General features: G+C 42.4%; 1 protein-coding gene across 1 annotated transcript in view; it reads left to right on the top strand.

Moving 5' to 3' along the window:
- Positions 1-21,117, top strand: part of ARHGAP10 (Rho GTPase activating protein 10) — a gene marked incomplete at its 5' end in the record, with an annotated part of 157,446 nt that overhangs the window by 27,256 nt on the left and 109,073 nt on the right. Inside the window, 2 exons of the mRNA XM_084266799.1 lie at positions 17,862-17,957; positions 18,045-18,106. Of these exons, the coding sequence (XP_084122925.1) occupies positions 17,862-17,957; positions 18,045-18,106 (158 nt within the window). The remainder of the gene's footprint in view (positions 1-17,861; positions 17,958-18,044; positions 18,107-21,117) is intronic.

The raw sequence follows: 21,117 nt of genomic DNA, 5'->3' as shown, positions 1-21,117 counted from the left end.
GCTGAGGAGTTTTGCATAGACAATCTGTGAAGCAGGCAAGATGCTGTGGCCTGTGGCTCTTGATACTGTTTCATGCTGGGCATACAGCAATGGAACAGGTTGGAACAGCCTAGACCTTCAAGGAGTGCTTTTCACTGTGTTGTGTTTGTAGGCTGTGTGTCTGCATTGAATCTTGTTCTTTTAAGCCACAGACAAGTCCCAGTTTAAATGGGCAGAGTAGGAAATGGTGGTGTGAGTCTGACTAGTGAATGTAGAGCCTCCTGATGCTCAAGGATCCAGTTTATTTTGAAATACCGCTGCGGGTGTGTTAACATGGGGGTTCTTTTCCCCTGCTTGAACAATAATATTAGTATAAAACATGGACATGAGAAAAACTGCAGAAGGCAGAAACACATTGAGGATCTTTTTTGGTGCTAACTGGGACTAGAAAATGAGATTGACAAGGAATGTGTTAGTGGCCAGCTTTCTGCAACATTCACAAAGACCTTTTGTTTGAGAGGAGCAGAAGGAAAAGCAAGAAGCTATGAACTGCTACGTTTTTGTCTTCAGTTTTGGTCTCAAGTTTCATTTCTTCAAGGGACCTGAGCATACTTGACATTCAAAAGCATCTCTCATTAGTTCATCCTAACACAAAAATGTTGCATTAGATGACATGACCTGGTAGGGCTGTTGTTAGTGCTGGCACAGTGTGTGAGGTTGTTCGCTGTGGTTCTGAGGACCAGTTGTGGGGGTGATGTCTGTCTTGGCAATCTGCCAGCAGTTCACAGACCCCAATTTGTTAAAGCTTTCTGATTCATGTCATTATCCTAGAATCCTTAAGTTTGGGAAAGTCCTCTAAGATCCAGTCCAAGCGTCAACCCACGTTACTAAACCATGTCCCAAATTTAGGACTAGGTCAGAAGTTCCCGCTTCCTACAGAAATCAACAAGTGTCTTTGCAGATGGAAAACACAGTCACTGAACACTTGAGGGTTTCCAGGTTTTTTCTGCTTTATTTCCAAATGTATCATGTTAAATGAGGCTAGCTCTTCGTTACACAGACTTTTTAGTGACTTTTATGTTTGGCTTTTTTTTCATGGACGTTTTATTGGTAGCATAATCCCACAGCTACAAAGCAGCAGTGCAGCATGAGAGACAAAACTGGGATTCCTGACTTCTGCCTTTTGTGGGAAACAAGCTGTGAATTATACAAAATAAGGTTTGAGCAAATGAAAGTGTATGTGATTTGTCTTGTGATAGACACTTTCACAAGGAAACTACTGCCAGCTTTTCGAAAGCTTGCTGTGGGACACCTGCTTCACAATACTCTAATTAGGTTCAATTTTTAAATACATGTGTGTTGAATAGCTCTTGAGCACCCTGCTGTTGCAGGACTGGACTTAATGTGGCAGAGCACTGGTGTTACTGCTCTTTAACAGCAATGTATAGCTGTTGCTCCAAGTGTTTGGAAGTTTCCTTTCTCATAAAGGTGGTGTCCTAAACACACAAAGTAAATTGTTCCCAAAACTAAAAAAAATGATTGTCATAGATTCTTCTAGTAAGCTGTCTGAAGTTGCCTGTGAGGAATACCAGCAGGATTTTGGGAACAGGCTTTGTCTTTTGAAAAGTGGAGTCTGCTATGAGTTGTGGCTGGATCCAGGATATTGCGTTCATTCAAGGTGGAAGGAATAGACTTTTCCAATCTGTGCTAATAGATAGCTATCTTTCATTAAGGAGACCAGCTATGAATTCCTGGTGGATCTGCTGTTGTTTCATTTTGGGTTTGTTAATGTGGAAAGCAGGATGTCCAGCCAGGCTGTCTGTGTAGCTGTCTGCACAACGAATGCCTCTCTTGTGGGTGCATTTAAACCAAAGGTGTTTGGGTTACAGTGACACTTGGAAAGGCAGGGTAGGGTTAAATCCCTAGTTTGTATTCTATGTCCCAGATGATCACCTTGATAGCTGTTGTCTGGTGAGCAGGACTGGGCATGGCTGTGGTGAGACAGGGGACCAAAACCTGAGGGAATGCTTTTATGCCTGTTGTTACGATTGCTGTTTCCCTAGCTACAGAACTCCTTCAAGTTGTTGTAGTAATGCTTTGAGTTTTACCTCTCGAAGGAGAGGAGAACAATACCAGTATTTCAGTTCCCTAGGACAAGAGAGATGCTTTCCATCAGAAAAGCAGCTTTTGATATTACATCTTTTTTAATACTATATTAGGTAGCTAAAGAAGAGAAAATACTGATTTCTACTTAAAACCGATGCTGTCCCGTGACTTGATTTAGCTGAGTAATCACTGTGCTGGCAGTCTTTGAATGCATGGAAAATCCATGCCTCTTCCATGTCAGCCTGAGTTGTAGGTTTGCATTCTGCCTTGAGTGTGGGAAGGAACATGCTGCCAAAGGAGGCAAAATGAAAGGTTTAATTTAGGGAAATACCTATCTTAAATTGTCCAATAACTCTGCCACTCCCATATCTGTCAAAACATGGGGATAATTTTAGGGTGTTCTCCACTGCTCAAATGACTCTTATCTCATAGTTAATTTGTCTGTGTTAATAGGGAACTTTGATAAGTATTTGTTAAAGGGTTTGGGTTTGCATCGGGAGTCGGTGTAGTATGAAACTTAGTAGAAATCCAGGGGTGTTAGATTGTGTTAGGAAAGAATTTTTCACTTAGAAGTCAAAGGGAGAGGACCAAAAAATTAAAACCAAGTATCTGCCTCATCATCAGGTTCAGGTTCTTTTTAATTTTTATAAGTAACTCTGTAGCAACATTAACCACTCTTCTATTAACCTATGTACTTCTGTGTGCTTTCAGGAATATGTAATTCACCTCCTTTGTGCTTTTGAGAATATATATCCTGTTCTGCCTCTGTGGCCCTTCTTGTCACTTGTGCTAATTAGAAAGCTTTGAAAAAGGACAAAGGAGTTTATTTTACCATCCAGGCTAATTCCTGTTTTATTTTAAATGATGTTCTCCCATCTAATCTGTTCTTCTTGAAAAAAAAGAGTCCTAAAAATAAAGAAATAAAATCAATCTCCCTAAAATAGAGAGGCTGCAAATTGTTACATGTGGTAACCACAGTGTCCCAGCCAGGGTGTTGTGATTCAAGTCCCTGAAGTTTGTCTTAAATGTGGCTTTGCTAGGTTAGGTCTTTCTCCTGCACCTGCCTTTTGCACGTTGGAGCCGCATGATCCTATTGTGGTTACGCTGGGATTTCTGGATTGTAGGCTCTTGGAATATGGTCAGTTTATCTTGCTAATCCTTTTTCCTCTGGAGACTTGAGAATCTGGGACTCAAAGTGACTTTGCTTTCAGAAACAAAATGTTTAGTTTGGAAAGGCCTGTGATATACTGAAGAAAGGTTTAAAAAAAACCCCAAAACTTAAGTGCATGTTTTTTGTTAACAGCCTGTGATTATTGACTTTGCAGAGGTCAGTAGTTTCCACATAGCAGTCTTGTCATCTACATTTTCCTTTCAAAAGATAAAGGCTGGCTGGTCACTTTAGGCAGAAACTCTGTTGATTTGCCTCAGACTAGAGATTGGAAAGTATTTAAGCACCATCTCTTTAATGGGACCCACAGAAAACTAATTGTTTAGTTATTATTTTAAAGACAGTTTACAAAAGAACCCCTTTCACTGAAATCTCTGCCAAACAAATTGCTTTCTTGTTGATTTTGTACTCTAAATGCGTAAACTGAGGTGAAACACATGGTGGTTGGGTAAGTTGGATGTTGATTTTAACTGGTAAAAATTTTCCATTTTTTGGGGGGTAACATTTGGAGAAGGCAGAAGGTGGGACAAAGAAAGGACAGCTACATAGCCTTCCCTGTCAGCGTGGCAAAATACAGACCTAGCCAGGCAATTATACCCCACAGCTGTCATAATATTTCACATATTATGCTTTTTTTTTCTTCCAATTTTTCTTTGTTGTTGTTTGGTGTCCAGGATTGTTAGCTAATTGCTTTCCTTTCTTCCATCATTTTGGCTGTTTTCTGTTTGCTTGCAAGCTTGATGTGTGAATAAATAATCTGATTTAAAAGGCATGCACATTTAAAGTTTTGTGAGCAGCCAGGACAGTCTGTACTAGTGAGTGCTAAAGCTTGAGCTATAAAGCCAGTACAGCTGGAGTGCAGAATGATAGACATGCAGTGTTTATCCTACAATCTCGAGTTGAATAATTAACATATGTTACTGATGAATATTCAGCGCTCAGTCTGCAGTCAGACAGACCACCCTTTTATCCTGGGTGCTGTCTGAGCCCAGTCAGATAATACATTTTTGTGATTTTTCCTAAGATATCAGAGAGAAAGAATTGTAAAATCTCCTGGCTTTCATCCCCAAACCTCACAAAGTGCTGCTGCACAAAATGCTTTAGTAATACGATACGTTGCAGTGTTGTGTTGTTTCCTTGATAACCACAATCAGTGTTGCAGTACTAAAGCACATACAGTCGGAGTACACAGGGTAGCAGTAATATCTTCATATGTGTAATTTCAGCATAATGTTTCATGTGATGAGTTTTGGTAAATAAAGTGCTAATTGTTACTTCATACCTTTCCAGAACAAATCCATTCACACAGAATCACAAGGTTGGAAAAGATCAAGATCGAGTCCAACCGTTCCCATCCTATGCTAAACCATATCCCTAAGTACCTCATCTACCCTTGTTTTAAACACATCCAGGGATGGTGACTCAGCCCCCTCCCTGGGCAGCCTGTTCCAGGCCCTGACAACTCTTTCAGTGAAAATTTTTTTCCTAACATCTAACCTGACCCTGCCCTGGTGCAGCTTTGTGCCATTCCCCCGTAACAACTACCTGGAAGGAGGTTATAGAGAGGTGGGTGTTGGTCTTCTCCAAGTAACAAATGACAGGACAAGAGGAAATAAACTCAAGTTGTACCAGGGGAGGTTTAAAGTGGATGTCAGGAAAAATTTCCCCACTGATTATTGCAACAGGCTGCTCAGGTTGAGTCATTATCCCTGCAGGTATTTAGATGTAGCACTTAGAGACACGATGGACTTGGTAGTGTTAGGCTTATGGTTGAACTCCATGATCCTGAAGGTCTTTTCCAACAGAAATGATTCTGTGATTCTATACCTTAGATTGTCACTGTCCAAACAGCTCCTCATTTGAGCTGTTAGGCTGGTAGAATGGACTTTCTTTTTTTTTTTCCATTTTGTCTTGTTTTGGAGACAGGAATTCATACTTTGATTTTTAATTTGGCAACATTTGTGGGTAGTTGTAGGTCAGCTTTAGTCTCACTCCCCTTTTGTCCACTTCTTACTCTGAGTATGTCAGGGCTAACAAGGCAGCATTGTGAATCCTTTGGCTGATGATAAGCAGGGTAAGTACTCGAGTATAAACTGTTGTTGGTTGAGTCCAGGGAAGAAAGACACAGCAACAAGTATCAAGAGGCAAATTGCGTTATAAACAAATTCTCCAAAGCTTAGTAATAACTAAACCCCAGAAATGGCAATAGAAACTTCACAAATCCAAGTATTTTATAAAACTCTGGAAATGCTGGCTTGCTCTTTTTCCCCCTTCAGCTTCCATCAGTGAGACTCAAACGCTACTGAACCAGCTATTGAACTTCTGTGCTCCTGCTCTGTTCTGTGGCGTGTTCCTCATCTTCAAAGTGGTGAGGAGAGTCGCTTCCGCTGCGGCGCCGGCAGCGCTGTCTGAGGGAGGTTGTGAAGACACTTGTGGTGGTGTTGAATTATGCAAGAAACTGCATTATCTTATCTCATGTCTTGTGAGCACATCTTATGTCAGAATTGCAGAGTGCATAGTAATGCAGCTGAAACAGTTAAGTTATGGAAAAATAAAACTATATATAGTGCTTTGGCTCTGAAATGATGCATATTGTGCTCCTCTGGAAACAAAGCCAGCTTGACTTGCCTCTGAACTTGAGAGAGTAAATTTCAGCTAATTCTTGTGTCAAAGTGTAAAGGATGTAAGTAGTCTGAAAAAGAGTCTTAACATACTGGTTAAGTCTTCCTTTCGTTTGAAAATGATGAAATATGAAAGCTGCATCAGAAGATGGAACAGTGGCTTTGTTTCTTGCTTGTAAGTTATGTTGGTGTAGCTGTGTAGGGTTGCAAGATGCTTCTTTCACACCTTATACTTGTCATGAGGATGTCGTGGTTGCTCTTGTAAGGACATGCTATCCTCTGCACCACAGTTGCTACCAGCTGTTTTTTCTGTCAAAACTTGGTGGTTTCATTTCACTTCTGTTTCTGTAGCTACAGCAAAGTTATTCTTGACCTCTGCCATCCTCGGGGTTCTGCCGTGGTCACCCCATCCTTACTGATGCTGAAGATTGACCCCGACTTACCTACAGTGGACAAATAAGTTTATACCTCAATAAAAGGAGTTGGATGCAAATCCTGCCAGAATTCCTCCCTTCTTTATTTTGAGTTTGATTTGTGTATGTAGAAATGTACTAAATTGGCAAGCGTTTCCCAAAATGTGCTCACACTCTCACCTTTTAACAAGTAAATAAGAAAATAAATAGCCCAAAGTTTGGGCACTTGGCCATTAGTTCACACACAATCACGAAGTTGGAAAAGACCTTTAAAGATCATCAAGTCCAACCATTCCTGTCCTGTGCTAAACCATATCCCTGAGCACCTCATCTACCCTTTTTTTCAAACACATCCAGGGATGGTGACTCAACCCCCTCCCTGGGCAGCCTGTTTCAGGCCCTGACAACTCTTTCAGGGAAGAACTCTTCCCTCACATCTGCTCTGACCCTGCCCTGATGCAGCTTTGTGCCATCTCCCCTTGTCCCATCTCCTGTTACTCGGCTGAAGAGACCATCTCCCACCTCTCTGCACCCTCCTGTCAGGTAGTTGTAGGTGGTGATAAGGTCTCCCTTCCTTTTCTCCAGGCTGAACATCCCCAGAATTCTTGAACTGTAGATCTCAGGAACTGTTTGTCCAGTTCCTCATTGTGTTTTCCTCTGTCCTCTCCCACTTGAATACTGTTGCACTTGGGAAAATGACACTGTACTATCTCAAATCTTTCTTAACCTCCTGGAAGAAGTTTGCTTAATTTTCATGACTCAGGAGGAGAAGAACTGATGATAATGTAACTTTATGTTCTGAACTTTTTACAGTCTTACTGATGACAAAGTATTTGGGAGCCGTTTCGTGTAACACGCTAATGATAGGTGTGCAGGTGTACTGACTGCGTGTTTGGACATGTTTTGTTGTGGAGAAATCACAGTATCTTGCAATTTTGATTTCCTTGTGGGTTGTCGACGTATGTAAATGTTCAGACAGGCAGGAATGCCACATGAGTGACAATGTTTTCAGATACCTGCCATTTTGAAGAGTGAAATCTGTGTGAATGATGAGCGTTTCCCCCAAAGTTTCTCATGTTTAATGTTGCCATTTCTGTAGACTTGATATGCAGCTTCATAAAATATTTCAAACCACCAGCTGATCAACATGTGCTTTTAGAGATGATAAAAGTACTTGATTTTGTCATTCAGTAGGGAGGGGGCTACCACCTCTCCTTATGTTTTGGCTTCCCACTTCCCATTCTGTACCCTTCAGGTACTGGAAGGCTGCAGGGGGACCTCATTGGAGCCTTCCAGTCCCTGAAGGGAGCAGAGAAACAGGAGGGGAACCGACTTTTTTAAAGGGTAGATGATGACAGGACAAGGGGGAATGGATTGAAGCTAAAGGAGGGAAGGTTTAGAAGAGATATTAGGGGGAAGTTCCTTACAGAGTGGTGAGGGGCTGGAACAGGCTGCCCAGAGAGGTGGTGGATGCCCTATCCCTGGGGGTGTTCAAGGCCAGGTTGGATGGGGCCCTGGGCCTGGAGGTTTGTGTCCCTGCCTGTGGCAGGGGTATTGGAACTCTATGATCCTTGGGGTCCCTTCTAACCCAGACCAGTCTATGATTCTGGAGTTACTGTCTGACTTCTCATGAGAAGCATGAACACTGGCATTGTTTGCAGGTGGCTGGATCTAAGCAGGTAGAGAGCTCTGCCTGGGAAAAGGCCTTTATCGCATGAACTCCTGTTCAGGACTCATTTGGCTATAAACTGTTGGGGAAGGTTGGGTTTCTCCCCCCATATTTCCCCCTTGCACTGCTTGCTGCTGTGGACTATTTCATTTAAGATGAGCTGCAAATGGCTAATGCTTCATAGTCCATACTCAGAGTACAGATTTGATTATGTGGGTTGTCCCTCAGCCACAAAACTCTTAAGTTGGAGAATATAATGGTGAAATTGAGCTTCTACCCAACAGTGAACTGGTATTGTCTTTTGAAAGCTATATTTCAACACAGTATTTTCTGTTTCATGTAAACATTATAGTTACTGTGTGGGAAATATGCAATACTCCAGAATTGAAACATTCAGAATGCTGATCTTGGATAAATATCTGTACAATAAACACATTTTTTCCTGTAACTACTTTCTCTTTTACACAATTTCCTGGTTTAGGAGAAAGTTTTTAGTGATGTAGCCTAATTTTTCATCCTTAAGCAATATGGTCTTCTGATTTCTTGCTGCTGAACACCCTTGCAAAGCGTCTTTGAGACATCAGTAGCTTCATTAAGGATATAAATGTTTGTGAAACAGGAGCATTGTCATCCTACAGGATAAATACGAGTAATGAAATAAAATCAGCACAGGAAGGTCTTCAAATTGGTGTAGTGTTTGACAAAAATTTGAATTGAGGAGTGTGGCCTCTGAAATTGATGTTTCACTCAGTCATCAGAGTTCTCTTGTGAAAGAGTTAAGTTGGTGTTAAATTTCTGCTAGAAAATTCCTTACTAGAAGTGTAATGTCACCTTCTGAATTCAGACATCTTTACACATCACAGTCCTGATCACTGGAAAGAAATGTTTCCATCTCACATTTTCTAATGAAGTCACTTTTGGAAGACAATCCACAGGTCTGTGCTACATAGAGCTGAAGGTATTGTGGAATGCTTTACTGTTGAAAGCCTGATGGTGCAACCATATTCTGTATTCAAACAGTTGCTGGATTGATGTAGAGTTTTCTTTTGGGAACAAATTACAAACATAACATCAGTGTCCATCTTGCTACTATTTGGTGCAGTATGATATGGGGAAACCAGTGCAGCTAATCCTGAACAGCTAGTTTTCATCTCTGGGAACTCTGTGAATTTGGTGGGGTGCCCTCAGAGTTTTCTGCATTGCAAATCTGTTGTTCTTAGTTTCTAATTACTACTTCTTTTGGTCTGTTTTGTTGTCAGAAACATGGTGGTGGTAAGGATCAGGGAAATGGTTATGATTCCTTTGAAGGCAAAATATCTTTGTGGTACTCCACAGTAACTTCCTTCACAGTTGCCTTCAGTAGAGTCTTTAGGATACAGGTTTTATGTCAGGGTGCTTGCAGGAATGTTTCTCCACCCCTGAAGCAGTGAATTTATTGGCAGGGTTGTAGCTTGTCTTTTTCTTTCACCAGTTGTAATTTATGTTGAGTTCCTGAAGATCAGAACCGAAAAACTGTCACCACCTGAGCTGGCAGAGGGGGTGCACTCTTTGTAGGAGCTGATGGAGATGCTCTAGAAGTGCCTTAACCTCTGCTGAGACACAGATACTTGGTGTGCTGTTTTGCCTAATGCCTGTCATGGAAAGAGGAAAATTCCCTTGGTAGGGTGGAGTAGGGCTGGCTTGCTGGCTTCCAAGATCCAGCTGAAAAGGCAAATAACTAGAGCCCTAAGAAGGTGTGGTACAGCCAAGGGACAGGACCAGCCTGATTTGGCAGTCTGCCCTTACCCACATAAGATGCTAAATTGCCATTTTTCATTTATGGCAATTAGCCTGTTAGTGTTCTTGATGTGGGGAAACATGGAGTCTGTGCTTTCAGGGTTAGAAAGTGGAGAAATGAGCTAACTCTGCTTTTACTGATAAAGTGGGAGAACTAGAGAAGGTAGATAAAGTGATCAGTGTTTTATGTTCTCATGCTGCATGCTTTTTGCAGGAGCAAACAGTGGCTGGAGGTTATGGCATTTAACAGTTTGCATAACTGTGAAAACAGAAGTCTGCTCTGCTAAACCCTGTAAGCTTTCTTGCCTCCTTCCCAGAAAGAACAGTGGCACCTAGACTATGGGATTATGCATTTGGAAGGAGGAGAGTCATAAAATATGACAGGATTAACCTGGAAAATAGAAATCTTGCAAAAAAAATTGAGTGGTTCTACCTCTTGGGGAGGTCAGTACATCACTGCCACGCCATTTACATGTGGCTTGTTCAGAACAAATTCCGTTTTTACTTGTCACATAGTTAGGCCACAATTAGTGACCTTAACATGTGCTAAAAGAGGGACCAGGGAATGGCAAACACTGTGAAAGAAATGTTTAAGACCAGTCAGTTCTAAACAGAGGCACTGTTCTGAAGAATGACACTCATTTCCCCAAATTGAGGTTTTTTTCTCTTAAATCAGACAATCAAAGCACACACCCTGCTTTTCTTTTTTGCCTTCCAGGTGTTCATTTACTGTTGTCATTAGTTGAGGAAAGTCAGGACAATATCTGTGCTTTCAGTGTAACAGGAGGAGGACATTGATTCCTGTCTGTGAAGAGTTAAAAATTCCAGTAGAGACCAAGATTCCTAAAACTGTTATTAATGTCTTGTTCTTACATATAAATGGCCTTAGGGTTGTTTGGTATTCATTTTACTCTTGTCATTTCTTTTTTTCTCTTTGCTAAAATGCAAAGAAGCTTTTCATTATTATTATTTGGTAAGAAAACCCCTTTTATATTAAAATTTGAAAGGCCTTTTTTTTGCTGCTCTTTGCCAGCTCTTCCTCTTTTTCATTGTGTTTTGAGACTTTCAGCTCCCATTTGTGTGGGCAGGTGTGTGTGTGTGTGTGGGCTTGGTCCAGGGTAACTTTATTCTGACACTGAATTTCTGAGGGTTTTTAAGGAAAGAATAAAACACACCTGAACTTGGGTAGGATTGGTGTGGATTTGTCTCAGACCTGAGTGAAGGAATGTGGAGGCTGCAAAGCTGTCAACTGCTGTGGCTGGAGAGGTCCAGCCTTTGGGCCCACAGGAGCAGGATGCCTGGATGAATTAAACTGAACTGGTGAGAGGTTGTGGGTTTTCTTATTTGTTTTAAAGGTGTGGGATGGTCCAAATACGCTCACTGGTGGGGAGGGAAGTTGATCTACTTGACGAGTCAGTAATGAGTTGATGTTTAATCCTCATACCTGAATTTGCTAAGCTTTCAGAGACTCAGGAGTTGCTGTGGCTAACGGGACATTGTCAAAAAACTGGGCTCCAGAAATCTTTTGGTCTTGGAACTTGATTTCTGTTCTGGTTTTAGAGGGGAATGAATAGCTTTTTATTTTTGTTTTATTGTAATTGTCTTCTGTTTTGATGATTCTTTCAATATAGTTAGCAGGTAAAACGAGTACTAAAAAGTTTATTTGTTTTTAGGGAGTTGGAACATATTATGTTCCTGCTCTTTAGAACCTGCCACATGACTTGCATCTGCTAAATTGATAAGTAAATCCTGTTTATCCACCTTCCTAAGGTAATAACTAAATCCTGTTCATGTTCTCAGTGTGGACTATTACATTAGAATCATTGTTCACTTTGCTAAAGGGGATGTGGAAGAGAAACATGAAGTTGCTTTTATAAGCGTTGAGTTAGTACAAAACATGTGAGTCTGTGTTGCAGCTCTTGGACAACCCATTTTAAGTACTGTGTTTCTCTGAAGCTACCCTGTTAGTTCCTGCAAGGGAGATTGATGCCTGGGAAGAGGGGAGAGGCTGATTCTCGCTCAGCTTGTCCTTGCCTGTCCCACAATGGTGTGTATCTTGTCTGGTCTTGGCCTACTCCAAGGCAAATAGATTGAGAAGTCTATTCCCAGGCCATAATGCAGTAGCATAGCTTAAACATGAACTTGGTAATTAAATCTAAGTGTTTGTTAACCTTTTAACTTTTGGAGGAGAATGTTGTTGAACAAGACCAGAGCACTTTTAACCCCTGTTTGGTGAAGCCTCTAGAAATATGTCATTCCTGGAGCATATCTGTTAGTGGCAGTGAGATTTGTAGCCAGGGATGAGGAGTGGCGATGTAACTTCAGTTCTTGGAGAATGATCTTGATGCAGCAAGAGTGAAACTTGATGTAGAAGTCTGTATTTTGCTGTAGAAGAACAGTAACACTAATATAAAGGTCTCTTGGGAGCAGATAATTCTCCTGTCGTGCAGAAGAGATCTTAGGAGGCAGTGTTGCCTTGCCTCATGCAGGAGTTGGAGTTCAGGTGGCTAATGCTGAAGCTAGTACTGATCTTAGGGAGAAGAGAGCAATTGGAGGCTGGCGCTGGAAGGGAGGCCTGGCCACTGCCTAGCAACTAATGGTGTCCTGTTGGCTCAGCTCAGCCTAGATAAGGAACAAAAGTATTTTCCTCTAAATCCTAATGGAAAAATATAAAGGCATTTGTGTGGGGCACAGGCAGTGTGTCTGGCACAGGATGAGCTGGCAGGAGACTGTTACTGAAGTGTTCGAGAGCAGAGTGGGGGAGCTGCCAGCTGCTCCCATTTCTTCTGGTGGGTATTTACATTCAAAGTATTTACATTCAAAAATGAAAAAAATACATTGTACTGATAGGAACGTGAGCAAAGCCCTTATGTGCCTCCCTTCTCTCTTTGGAATTCATAGAATGATCTGGATTGGAAGGGACCCCAGGGACCACAGAGTTCCAGCCCTGCTGCCACAGGCAGGCCTAGAGCTACACAAGGTTGCCCAGGGCCCCATCCAACCTGGCCTTGAACACCCCCAGGGATGGGGCACCCACCCCCTCTCTGGGCAGCCTGTTCCAGCCCCTCACCACTATCTCTATAAAGAACATCCCCCTAAGATCTAATCTAAACCTTCCCTCCTTTAGCTTCAATCCATCCCCCTTGTCCTGCCATTGTCTGCCCTTTTTAAAAGATGATTCCCCTCCTGTTTCTCTGCTCCCTGCAGCTCCCTCAAGCTCTCGTCATGGGGAGGTGCTCCAGCCCTTTAATCATCATTGTGGCCTCCTCTGACCCCTCTCCAACAGTCCCACATCTTTCTTTTATTGGGGGCCCCAGCTCTGGACACAGGACTCCAGCTGGGGCCTCAGGAGGGCAGAGTAGAGAGGGACAATCACCTCCCTGTCCCTGCTGCCACCCCTCTTCTGATGGAGCCCAGGATACCATTGGCCTTGCGAGCTGCAAGAGCCACAGCTGGCTCATGTTAAATTTCTCATCCACCATGACAACCAGGTCCTTCTCAGCAGGGCTGCTCTCAAGGAGCTCTTCTTCTAGTCTGTATCTTTGTCTGGGATTCCTCTGGCCCAGGTGCAAGACCTGACACTTTGCAGTCTTGATCCTCATTAGTTTCACCCAGGCCCACCTTTCCAGCCTGTCTGGATCCCTCTGGATGGCTCCTTTCCTTCTGTTGTGTCAACCACACCACTCAGCTTTCTGTTTAGACTTTTGGTCAAAACATCTAGCAGATGCTTGGGGTTTTTTTACTCTTTTAAGAAAGTGAGTCTTTGAAATGACTTTGCCATGTGGGTTCACCAGGATTACATTTTACTCGGGAAAGAGTTTTAGGTTTTGGTTGATATTTAAACGCTCTTTGAGCTGGAACACCCGTTCCTCCCTTTAAATGATAGTAGCACCTTTCAACAAGCAACAACCCTATTGCTGCTTCCTCTCTCTATTTGGTGGTACTGCATAGAATTTGGAAATTAAAGGGAATAAACCAATGACTTTCCAGTCCCTAAATTCCGTGGTTTTTCAGTAGGTCACAGCATTATCCAGTGTAACTGGCTGTGCTGCTTGATACATGCTGTACCCACGTACCGTCTTATTCTAACGTGTGTAGCTGGAATCCAGGTCTGTTTATGGTCTGTTATACAGCACATACTGGTCTTGCAAGCTTTAATGCTGATGTGGAATAACACTGAGATGTATCTGTCAGCGCCAGCCAAATAATTTTGCTGTAGTACAGGTCTTCTGACACAGGATGGATGAGAGTCAAGTTACGTTTATGAAATATCGAATTTGAGCAGCAATACTCAGCACTTAAATTGTAATGTAATAGTATAGTACTTATTATAATATTGGCATCTAGTTTGATTTTATAGAGTTTTATAAATCCCTGTAGTTATGTGAGTAACTCTGTGTGTACTGTAGGATACGTGGAGTTTATCAGGGTAAAGGCTGGAGCAGTTACGTGGTCGCTGCCCCACGAGCAGAAGGTTTGACTGCAAACTGTCTGCAGTGTCTTCTCCTGGCCACAGTTTGTCAGACAGTGAGAGCTCCAACCAGGGCTATGCTATCTTTTTTAGTCTAGCCACCATCCTGGTAATTCTTCCTGTGCTGTAGCAGGACGAGTTCAGTATTCTTCCTCTGGACTTTTCAGAAAGTTTTCCTTCTGTTTCTACTCGGTTTTGTTTCTTTTTGTTCAGCAAGAGGCAGACCAGAGGCTCCTCCTTTCCTGAGAAAAGCTGGGCCCAGTGGATCTGTCTGGCAAGGTGCTACGTTTGTGTTAGACCAGTGCTATTTCAGCGTAGGGAATGAAAACACAATGTGACCTTAAACATAAATTTAGCCAAAACCAAGATTGATGGATGATTTATAAATACTGGAGGATGAATCTTGTAGTTAGCATCTGCTGACTAAGCAGGATTAAAAATCTCTTTACTTTGGCAGCAGTTAGGAGACTGAGCTTTCCAGCAGCCTATTGAACCAAAGGACTGGAGTTTTCTTCCCACAGTCAGGAGGTTTGCTTCTTTCCAGTTACATCTTTCATCATGTGACGGGCTTTTGTTTTGCTCCAGTGACTTCTCACCTCTGAAAGTGTCAGGTTCCTAAAATCTGTAAGGAAGTCTCTTCCTGTTTCATTGTCTTTTTCTTCTTCAGTAGTCGGGTATCTGTGGCTTTTCTTGACCCATCACATCATTCTTCTGTGTCCCAAACCTACCAATCTCCCCATAACCCTTGATGCTTTCCAAAATTTTTAGGAACAGGTCTTTAAACTTTCAAGAGATGATTTGTGGAAAGACATTGCAGAAATTTAATGTGTCTTTGTACCTTTAATACAGGAACTCTACAAATCTAACTTTGTTACGTTTAAAAGGTTACTTTTCCAACCACCTACTCATCCCTCTGGTCAGTAATTTCCAATCCCTTAGTAGATACAGCAGAGAAATGCATGGATGTGACTTTCTGATCCTGTGAGAAGCTCAGTGTTCAGATTCAGCCTCGTCTCAACTTGGTTGACATTGTTGGACTCTGCACTGAAGGAGTCGTGACATGGGTGCAGGATTTGTCTGCTGTCACTGTCACCAAAGGAGGTGGCTTTTGGCAGACAGGTGGGATGTGCAGCCATGCAGGAGGTGGTTTCACTCAGCTCCAGAAAGGCTCATCAAAGCCCGTAGCCCACTGGTATTTCAGTACCCTTTCAGCCTGTGAAGGAGAAAGGGTGGTGATGTGTGTGTGTGTGGTGCTGTGTGCCTTCTCCTAACATGTACCCTGCTCAGTGTTACTTGAATGTTTCACCTCTACAAGTGAGGGAAAAGGTAATAAACAATTCCTTCCTCTAGCATGGGACTAGCTCTCATGTGACAGGGCTTTGGTAGGGGATTATCGGATTCAAGGAAAAGGAAATAAATTTGGGAGAGTGTGTGTTGTTGGACCTATTCTTCCATAAATAAACTTTTTCAGCCTTGTGTTGTGGCCTTGTTCATGAATCAGCATCACTTTATATGTTGGAGAAACTTTGTTATTTTCCATTTTAAGCCTTTCACAGCTGGCAGAATTCTTCCTTTGCTGTCTGCTTTGTGAACAGCCTTTTATCCCACAAGGCGTTTGGGCTAAAACACTCATGTTTCCTTTCTCATGGTAATTACATTCCATTTTCTTTCAACTTTCTCTTCCTTCTTCCTTCAGCTCTTGTGTAGCATCCTTCTGCTTCACGTGTTGAAGGGTGTGTGTACAGACTTCAGAAGTAGTTGCAAAAGGGAGGTGAGTACCTGGCAGGGTAGCATGACAGGGAACAGCGCCGTTACACAATAGGTGAGGAAAGGACTAATGAGAAATGGATGAAGAGAAAGGTATGTGGAATGGCAAGGAGCAGAAAGCAGGGGGGGGTGTTTCCATTTTAGGTTATGTCTTGCTGTTTGTAGACTATTGGCCACATATCCTCTTATATAGCTGCACTGAACTTCAGTGCAGCATTGTATGTCACAGTTTTACTTGACTAAGACACTTGAGAAAGTATATGATGTGTTGGATGCAGAACCTATCATAAAAATTGTTAAAAAACCCAAACAGTTAAAACCCAAACTCTCCCCCTCCCCAAAATAAGAACAAAAAAAGCAGCACACATTTGCAGTCCTTTAGTTCCAGTTAATATTAAAGAACAAAATGCTTAGCTGGTCCATTAAGAGTTGTTCTTAGCCCTTCAGAACTGCATGTGATAAGAAGAAGATTATAGATTAACTAAATATTTCAAATTGCCCTTAAACTTGGCTGACAAAGAAAATGTGAGTAAAACCTTTACTGCTGGGCAGGAGTGCACCAGGACGTGCATCCTCTTTTTCCATTGAGCAATTCCCTCCTTCCAGAACTCGTGACATTTCCAACCTGTGCATGTCAGCACAACAGAAAAGTGTGTGCACACCGCTTGCTTACAGCTTTACAGGTCTTAAAGAGGGGGGGTTATAATGATGATATTGTGGCTGACTGTGGAGTCTGATTACTTCCTGAGGGATGTTCGGATGCAGCACTGTGACCCCAAATTGCCAAACACTCAATAGGTAAAAATGGGGTTGAAGAAAATGTTTTGGGAATATTACAAAACAGCTGTTAGACAAAATGAGTTCTACTGCTGTGCATTTAGGGTAACTAATTTTTAGTTTAGTTAAACTCCATGGAGTTTCCGGTTCCAGTGCAACAATTCTTTTAAATTTGGTTTATGTATAAGCATTTCATAAGAGTTTTCTCTGCAAAACATATACATGTGCTGACAAATATACTAGTGAATTGAGGTTAGTAGAGTAAGGGAGCTGGTGCAACTTACTCTGTGTGTTTTGTCTTAAACTTCTCTACTGATGGGTCTGTTTGTATGGCCTGTGCTCTAAACTGTGGTACAGGAAGTGTGAGAGTAGGTCTGATTCCATACACATGGTTGCTCTTGTCTGTTACTGTATAGCCTTGTGTAAAGAAAGCTGTGTGACATATTCCCAGCGTGGCCAACAGGTCGAAGGAGGTGATCTTCCCCCTCTACTCTGTCCTGGTCAGGCCCCACCTGGAGTTATTGTGTCCAGTTCTGGGCTCCCTGGTATAAAAGAGACAGGGATCTCCTGGAGAGAGTCCAGCGGAGGCTGCGAAGGGGATGAAGGGCCTGGAGCATCTCCCCTGTGAGGAAAGGCTGAGTGAGCTGGGGCTGTTCAGCCTGTTGAAAAGAAGCCTGAGAGGGGATCTGATCAATGGGGATCAATAGCTGAAGGGTGGGACACAGGGGGACATGGCCAGCCTCTTCTCAGGGTCTGTGGGGACAGGACAAGGGCCGATGGCCTCAAGTTGGAGCAGGGGAAGTTCCGCCCCAATGTGGGGAAGAACTTCTTCCCAATGAGGGTGAGGGAGCCCTGGGACAGGCTGCCCAGGGGGTGTGGAGTCTCCTTCTCTGGAGAGATTCCAGCCCCGTCTGGACACCGACCTGTGTGACCTGTCCTAGGGACCCTGCTTTGGCAGAGGGCTGGACCCCATGGTCTCTGGGGGTCCCTTCCAAGCCCTACAATTCTCTGATTCCCAGATGAGATCAGAAGAGGGTTAGACAATATTTGATGTCATATAATGTCCTTAGACAGACTTGTGTTAAGAGTGTCTTGTGTTTTTTTTTCCTTACAGACCTTTCAGCAGCCCAGAAAAAATTTGCCCATTCTCTGAGAGACTTCAAATTTGAATTCATTGGTGATGCAGAGACAGATGATGAAAAAGGCATAGGTAGGTAAGAAGTGACCTGTAAGTGGATCTATTTTGCCATGCTATCCTGCAAGGTAATTAGACTGTCTTTCTGGCTTTGTATTACAGATGCATCGCTTCATGAGTTCTCAAACTTCTTAAGAAATCTGGAAGAACAAAGAGAAATTTTGGTGAGTTGCAAGCAAAACTTTAAAAAAGCTGTACATAGAGCAAAGACTGAGATGAAAGTCAGTTGAGGCTGTTTGCTGCTTCATTAACCACCAGGGTGTGGATATCAGTAACTTAACAGTGAAAGCTCTGGTGCAGCCTCTGATCCTCATGACTAGAGTTATGGACAGCACTTGATTCTTCTTGAAGAAGACAGACAGATAACTATGACTTGATTTGAAATGGTAGTGCCCTGATAAATTATGGCTGGGGCAAATGGAAATCCATCAAGGTTGCTTACCATTTACAGCAAAAAGCAAGAGGAAAGACTTAATACTGGAGCAGGACAGCCAGGGTTGGGAGGTTGCCCAGATTTGGACCCAGGATCTCTGTGGATCCAGCCTCAAATGGATCCCTGAACTTGGGATGCAGTCTGCTGGCTGGAGGCAGTAGCAGACCTATAAACCTTTTCTTCATAGGTGAGCTTTCTGGTGGAGGGTTGCATCTGCAAACAGTTGCTGTGTTGTAGAAGGGAGAGTTCTTCACTCTTGTGCCTGTAATTGTGTTTTAGTGCAACCTGGCTTGGGTTGGCTGCACATAGACAGAGGCCTGAGAGCTCTGCAATGATTTTCTGAAGGGTTTCTTTCTGGATGGTACCATGGGTCTCCTCTGCAGTTGTGTGTCCAGCTTTTCTTTTGAAGGGTTGATTCATAGAGCAGATGGTGTGTCTGCAGTTTTGTTCTGAGTGTGGTCAGGCCCTGCATCTAGGAAATGCTCTTAGATCTGCCTACATAGAAATGATGTTCCTCAGTACTTGCCATGTGATTATATCTTTATTCCTGGAAGTCAGTGACCACTTGGCATCATTGAGAGGAAACTGAGACTAATCTGTGCTCCTCTCTGTCAGAAACTGTGCCTGCTGTGTAGGAGTATGTAGATAAGCCAGAAAAGAATTTGTGAATGACTTTTTTCTTTTTCAAAACATTTATTTTCTATGGTAGTTCTGAGCCCAGGAGAAGTCATGGTTCCTTCAGTGTGCCATCCAATATGTTGTTTTGATGTGGTACCACATTTAGGTCAGAATTAGAGTCCTTGTGGTTCCTTCTGCACTCCTGAAGAACACTGTCTTTACATAAATACAGACAATTTTTCAGTATCTTGAGTTCTTTTCCAAGTTTAGGGAGTTGCTCAAGCATGTTTGAACACTTTTGCTTTTTGTAATTCCGAAATACAGCCTTTACTCTGCTTTTTCCTGTCATCCATCGCTGTATTTTATTTTGATGAAGTTGTATACATCTAATTAGCAAAAATCTTGGGGAAGTTTTACAATTAAAAAATACTTTATAGCCTATCACATTATTTTTCCATACTTAATACCGATGCAGGAGGTTGTTCAGAGTCCAGTGCTGTAGAGTAAACCACTTCCATTTTTCAGACAAAATGCCAGAAATCAGTATTACTTTTTTTTTTGGGTGTATGATGTCCATGCTTACACAGAAGGTATTATCACACTAACAGCTAATTAATATCAATGTCTTGATAAGAAAAGGATGAAACACAGTATTTGTTAGAACAGTGATAGTTTGATGAAAAACTGGGGAGTATAAAATACTGTGGGGCAAATATTTAATTCCAAGTAGAAACAGAACATCTTCTCTGGGTCACCAAATGCTTGGCCTTTTCATTGCATCTGCAGTCTTGCAAATGTCATGTTTCTTTTCCAGAGTGAGTGAATGTAACAGTGGCCATAAGTCTCTGAGAACATGATTGTGTGGTGACTGGTAAAGGTGATGTTCACTGACTGCTGCTCAGTGGGTCCTCAATGGATGTTTTAACAGCTGCAGGAGCTCTCCTGATACTCCTGTGGGCGTATTGGGGCATGTTGCACTCTTGGAAGTTGGGAATTGGGTCAGGGATCCAAAGGCTTTCCATTATGATGCAAAGTATAGCAGGATTTATATATTATTTTTTTCTTTATTGAACACTATTCCCCTTTACCATTTTGAAGATGACCAGGAGGTTTCAGACTGCTGGCTTCAGTTTCAGTGTAGAATTGCAGGTAACGTTCAGTCGCACAAAGTGTAATTAATCAGCAATTACAGAACTGAGGGCATTTCAGGTGCAGTTTAACTTTTAGATATTTGACAAAAGGGGTTATTTTATTCACAGACATTGTAAATGAAAGAAATTTGCACTTAAAATACATTCTAAACTGAAAATAAATACTCATCCCCTATGCTTCTCAGGGTTTTCTGACAGTATTGCTTGTGGTGGATCCAGAATCTGTAAAACTTTCTATTAACATTTACCACAGGTGCACTTGTTTGGTTATCATTTGTCTGGTGAATATTTATTTGGTGGATATTTCATAATTTCATTCAGATGTTAGGGGCTTGCACTTCATGGTTTTACCATTTCTCCCATCTCCTTCAAAGGCTGCTGGAATTATATCCCAGCTGTCAAAGGATCTAGTTGCTCATGAAGAGGGAAATGGGCATTAATCCAAGCATTTCACTGAAATTAATCTGGAGTAGCCAAGAGAAAAACAAATTATGTTTTTCCATACAGTGTAGCTTGGTGATGTTCCCCAGGGCAGATCATAAATAGGCCATTTTGTCCTTGAGAATATTCTGGAAATGATTTTTACATGTGGAGGATGAATGGAGTTGTAGGACTTCAACGTTCTGCTCCTTTGATATTACAGAAGTGTCCCAGGATAAAAGGCAACTTCACAAGGCTGGTAGGAAAGGGTAGGGCAGGAACAAACACCCACATAGCGGTGCTGAGAAGCTCTGTCCCATACCCCTTGCTGGGGATAGCACCAAACCTCCCTCCCTGCCCCAGTTCTCTTGACTGGGTCAAAGCAGGTTTGATTCTTGAGATGGGCTCAGAAGAACAGGCTTCACTGCCTGTCCTTATTGAAGCTGTGGTGGTGAGCTGTGGTGGTGAGCAATTCAGTGCTACCTGGTAGGTACTGATCACCTGTGGTTGCTCTTCATTTCCTCCTTCACCTTCCTTTTGACCACCTTCATAC

Source organism: Gallinula chloropus (genome assembly GCF_964237585.1).
Source record: "Gallinula chloropus genome assembly, chromosome: 7".
Lineage (NCBI taxonomy): Eukaryota > Metazoa > Chordata > Aves > Gruiformes > Rallidae > Gallinula > Gallinula chloropus.
The sequence above is the reverse complement of the archived record's forward strand: the minus strand, read 5'-3'. Positions and strand labels throughout refer to the sequence as shown.